Source organism: Bipolaris zeicola, assembly GCF_000523435.1.
Source record: "Bipolaris zeicola 26-R-13 unplaced genomic scaffold scaffold_557, whole genome shotgun sequence".
In the NCBI taxonomy this organism is placed as follows: Eukaryota; Fungi; Ascomycota; class Dothideomycetes; order Pleosporales; family Pleosporaceae; genus Bipolaris; species Bipolaris zeicola.
In genome coordinates this window covers 1-4,602 of record NW_006912606.1, presented here as the reverse complement: position 1 = coordinate 4,602, position 4,602 = coordinate 1, and the positions used below count along the sequence as shown (strand labels likewise).

Below are 4,602 nucleotides of genomic sequence, written 5' to 3'. Positions count from 1 at the left end.
TCAAATATCTATTTTTCGTGCATAGATACTCTCGCTTCCACTGGTAGAGGGAGCTATTACTTTCCTTTGCTGCCTCCCTCTTTGGCTTGTATTCTAAACAGCACGAGTACTGTGTTATAGATGTCTGCAAACCGCCCAAAGAATACTAACTAAACGGTGATCAGACCATGCATTAACACATGCATGTGAAATGCTGTCGTGCAACGGTGGCTTTCCAATCTTCCAGTCGTATAGTTCCACATTTAGGATTGAAGCGCTGCTGTCCCTCCCAAAGACCCTTGTTAGACGCGAGTAAGAGTGTTGAGAGGAAATGGCGACCAAAGACCTGTTGTGTTCCCTATGCTAACGCTCGCGGCATATGACTGTCATCAGCGTTTAAATCCTACCATGTGTCACCTTCCAGATAGAGATTAGCCCTGGAAAGGGCGACATGCATGAACTGCAGGCAGGCTTTCCTCCCCTTATCACAACGTTGGATGAAAGTGGCACAGTTGCACGCATTTATATGAGTCATTCAGGATTACGACGCTATCATAGCATGCTTATTCCATTTCTAGCTGGTCCTTGCTGTGAGTAAAAAGCACTGAGTGGATAGCTACCATTCTACGTGCATGTGAGCGCTTACAGCACCTGCAATCTCATTTTGTATCTGCAGGGATGTTTCACTAAGACATTATAACCGTAATGCGCCAATGAGTGCTGATTCGCTTCGTGAAGGATCTGAGTTGCAGCAAAATCTCATTGCCCGCGGACTCCAGTTGCACTCTTAAATATCCAGATGAGTTCTTTCGCTGATAACTGAGCTATCGAACAGTATCCTTCTCTATAACAGCACGCAGTATCGTTCTTTGTTGGTTTTTAAAATAGCACAGGAAGCGCCTTTATTCAACAACTTACGCAACATATCAGGTCCCTATGGATAATGATACTCCGAAATGGAACAATCGTATACCTGTTTCGAAGCAAGAGCCTGATGGTGCGTGGAGCAATTTATTGGAGTTTGAGGCTCTGATGCAAGGCAAATCGCCGGAAAGCGGATTAGATGTGGTGGATATAGGTGATGGACATGATGGGGACGAACGAACAGAGAACGGGAACAATAGAAAGGCCGACCGCATGGCGCAACGCTCAAGTCCAGAACAAAGCAATGGGTAGTGGGACATAGCAGGGGAGATAGGAGATCTGACGTATAACACTGTTTGCACAACACGAGCGATTTAGTGGAGTCTTGCAGCAGGTTCCACCCCATGGCTGACCTGTTTATTCAAATGAAGAGAAGGTGACGGTCTTGGGCGTTTCTGCTGTTACTTTTTCTCGATCACGTGGCTTGCTGAGTTGAATAAATCATGAAAGAGATCAAATTTATAACTGTAGTCCCAAAATGGTGCAATGGATTTAGTTTTATACCAAGATATCTCAGAACCGATACGTGATCGAAGATGAAAGACCTTAAGTTATGGTTCTAGTTAGTATTGTGTTAAAAAGCTCTTAATCATTCTCCAAGCTAACTAGGTCTGATCGCTCACATATAATCCTACCCTAGCGCTTTCCACTTCGAACATGGCGGTACTTCAGCAAAAGTGTCAGATATGTACAATATTGCAAGCTTTTCGTCCCTTTACAGTTTCAAATCTTCCGAAGAAACATGTCTCTTTAGATTCTCTAGCTGCAGGCTGCAATAAGCTTTCTCCTGGTCCGGGACTCAATTTTGTCTCGTTAATGAACACAACCTGACCGAAGTGCTTTTGCATATAGCTGCGGTGAGCACAGATTAGCTGGTCTTAGCTTACAAGTGCTTCTATCAAAGCGAAATACACACTGGATTACTAGATCCAAGGAGTAGACGTCTTTTTTCCTATAGCTAGCGTTGCAGTCCTCCTATCGTTTCCCTGAACGTTTCTAACCCTTTCTCCAGCATACTCTTCCTAGACTCCAGATGAAGGCGCTGCTGCGTGATCTCAGGAGACTCAGCAGCAACGAAGTCCACCTCTTTCTCTGACACCTGCGTCACAACTAGAGGGGAAAGGATGATTTTAGGGAGGGGTGCAACTAGGTGGCGCTCAATAACAGCCTTAGTGATGGCATTGACGAAGTACTTAATCTCGTCTTTGTAGAACGCACGCTCCCACAATACATTAGCCGGTTATTCGGATAATTTAGGGCTGCTCGACCAACAGCAAAACCAGATTTCTCAGCCTCTGCAACAGAGATGATCGCGCTTAACGGACGGTACTGTGGGATTTGAGGGTATTTTGACACGCGAACTGACTTACGTACCTATCGATTCGTAATGGGCTTTCACACTTTGGAGGAGCCTAGCCAACATATGGACCATGACAGCCTTGTACACATTTGCGGACGACGTGCGAGAAATCTGAAGCTGCATGGTTGTGCGAACAAGGAGCCACAAAGCAGATCTTCTCCATGGCAGGAAGCCTTCGAAACATAGAACATCTTCGCGAGTATTCTTCCACAACCCTTGCACATCAGCAGGCTGGCCGATGACGGCGAGGAAATGCACGAGAAAATCAGTGATCAAGCCTGGATGCGTCGTGTCGCGAGTCTCATCGTGGCCTTGCTCATTCTTGCGGGTCTGAGGCTGGAAGCCCGGAGCTTCTTCCCAGCTCATCTTCCCGAGCGTGTGTGCAAGCGCTTCAATCAAACCTTGTTCCTGGAACTGTTGAAGAGAGATTTGACAAGCAAAAGTCAGAAAGGAGCGCTTGAGTCGACCTTTCGTTCGCATCACGGTCTCATTTAGCGGTGACAGTTCGAAAACCTCAAAGACGACGTCAGCACCGGCTTCTTGTTTGCTGATAACCACCACCGCATTTTGTGCTTTTATCTCGATGAGCACAGTCTCCGACATCTCACTGGAGGCCAAGCTATGGAGCAATTCTTCGAGTCGGGAGTCGCTGATAAACCCTGACGCATTACGAATGCGACGCAAGTTTTGAACTGCAGATGCTAGAACATTTATGGGCCTATAATATAAGGATATATGTCAGCTGGTACATTATTATTGATGGCTCAGATCGAGGGCTCAAAGCTTATCAAGGTACTTTGCAACACTTTTAGTGAGTAGATGCTGAACATGAAGGTAGTTTAAGATACTTCCATGACTATCGATAAAAGTTTTTTGGGGAAGAGCGAGATCTATGTACATACCCAGTTACTTGTGGTTCCTCGTTTCGCACCGTCTCGGCAAACGTCTGGAGGACTTCTACTGTCATGTCGAGCAGGGCATCTTCGTGCTCTACCTTCCAATCGCTCTCCAGTGGCAGTTTCGGAGGCAGCACAATATGATAGAAGAAGTAAAGTGTTGTCTCGAGGCTAAGCGGAGGCATAGTGACCACCCGAAAGGCTTTTCCAGTTTTGGATTCAGGTTGACAATGAAATGATTGTCTAATTTGATGAGTAATTAAGCTCGTACTGTTTGTGACAAAAGCGTGAGAATAGCCAAAACCAGGTAGCAGCACAAGCTCGCAAGATAATGGCGGAGGCAAAAGAGGGGAAGCTTTATCTTGCCACAAGAGTGAGCAATAGGTGATCTACCTACCTATACTATATCCACTGCACATGCACTGATAGCTGCTTTCCTGTTGTACAACCAGCGAGTCACATCTACTAGTGAGTACATGCCTTCAGCAGTGGTGACATGCACTTGAGGTCTACCATGTACATCGGTACACCACACACCGATCGGCTAGAACAATTATGGGGTCAGGCGATTTGGAGCCAGTCAGATCTCGTTTCAAGTTTATGGCTGTTAGCCTCGATAACAGCATGAACAGCGGCAAGCGATCCCACACTAATGCCGGAAGCTCAGCGTGTTAGCTGCTATGACTCACCAGATTGCAGATGACAACTGCGCACGGGCGCTCAATACCTGCTCAGCTACAAGCTGCGATATGAGTTCATCTTCTGCTTTGCGTCGACTTTCATTGGCAAACCCTTCGAACCAACAAATCTCCTTGCGCAATTGATGTAGCACATCTCAGTCGCTATAACAAAAAAAGGGATCTATAGGAGCAAAAGCCAATGCTTAAAGACCGTAGGATGTGGTTCCCTGGATAGTCAAAGTCTTCAAAGTTTAGCGTTGATGATTAAGTTAGATATAACCAACACCTTTGGGCACGACTTCACCTACAAAAGCATCATATAATACTCGCCTGTGAGCTTGCTGCTATGTTGTGCTACAAGCAACATAGACTCATCTCATCTACTGTCAGATGCTGAAAGACATCATTGGAAGTTTAGTATGGATCATATTACCCGTGCAAGCCTATTCCGTAGGTTTTTCAGGAGCCTAAATCCTACTGCTCTTGTTCCCGATCGATTTCCACCTCAGCCTTGCGATATATTTCTATAGTTGCCACAGCATCCTCTATACTCGACACAGAGCCCTGCTTGATTGAGCGGCCCAGAACCGTCAGCGCTAGATTCTTGAGATTAGGGCCCTGGTGGGCACCGGGATTGGCGTATTTGCGGTACCCACTATACTTTTGTGTATTATTATTCCATTATAGTCCTGTATCAGCCGTTGGCTATGTAGGACTTTGGCCAAAGGCCGTTCTATCTAACTAGTTACAATTTGGTACGTTG

At 46.0% G+C, this 4,602-nt stretch overlaps 4 protein-coding genes across 4 annotated transcripts; 1 reads left to right on the top strand and 3 right to left on the bottom strand.

Moving 5' to 3' along the window:
- Positions 1-915: 915 nt before the first annotated feature.
- Positions 916-1,155, top strand: COCCADRAFT_113218 (uncharacterized protein; the record flags this gene model as incomplete). Its single annotated transcript, XM_007720658.1, has 1 exon — positions 916-1,155. One exon carries the CDS (start codon positions 916-918, stop codon positions 1,153-1,155), a length of 240 nt encoding a protein of 79 aa, XP_007718848.1.
- Positions 1,156-1,861: 706 nt separating this feature from the next.
- On the bottom strand, positions 1,862-2,125 carry COCCADRAFT_113219 (uncharacterized protein; the record flags this gene model as incomplete). Its single annotated transcript, XM_007720657.1, has 1 exon — positions 1,862-2,125. A coding segment is annotated over one exon (264 nt), but the record flags the coding sequence as incomplete, so codon positions are not given.
- A 144-nt stretch (positions 2,126-2,269) lies between these two features.
- COCCADRAFT_10376 (uncharacterized protein) lies at positions 2,270-3,344 on the bottom strand (the record flags this gene model as incomplete). Its single annotated transcript, XM_007720656.1, has 2 exons — positions 2,270-2,981; positions 3,166-3,344. 2 exons carry the CDS (start codon positions 3,342-3,344, stop codon positions 2,270-2,272), a joined length of 891 nt encoding a protein of 296 aa, XP_007718846.1.
- Positions 3,345-3,668: 324 nt separating this feature from the next.
- On the bottom strand, positions 3,669-3,821 carry COCCADRAFT_113220 (uncharacterized protein; the record flags this gene model as incomplete). Its single annotated transcript, XM_007720655.1, has 1 exon — positions 3,669-3,821. A coding segment is annotated over one exon (153 nt), but the record flags the coding sequence as incomplete, so codon positions are not given.
- Between the last annotated feature and the right edge of the window lie 781 nt (positions 3,822-4,602).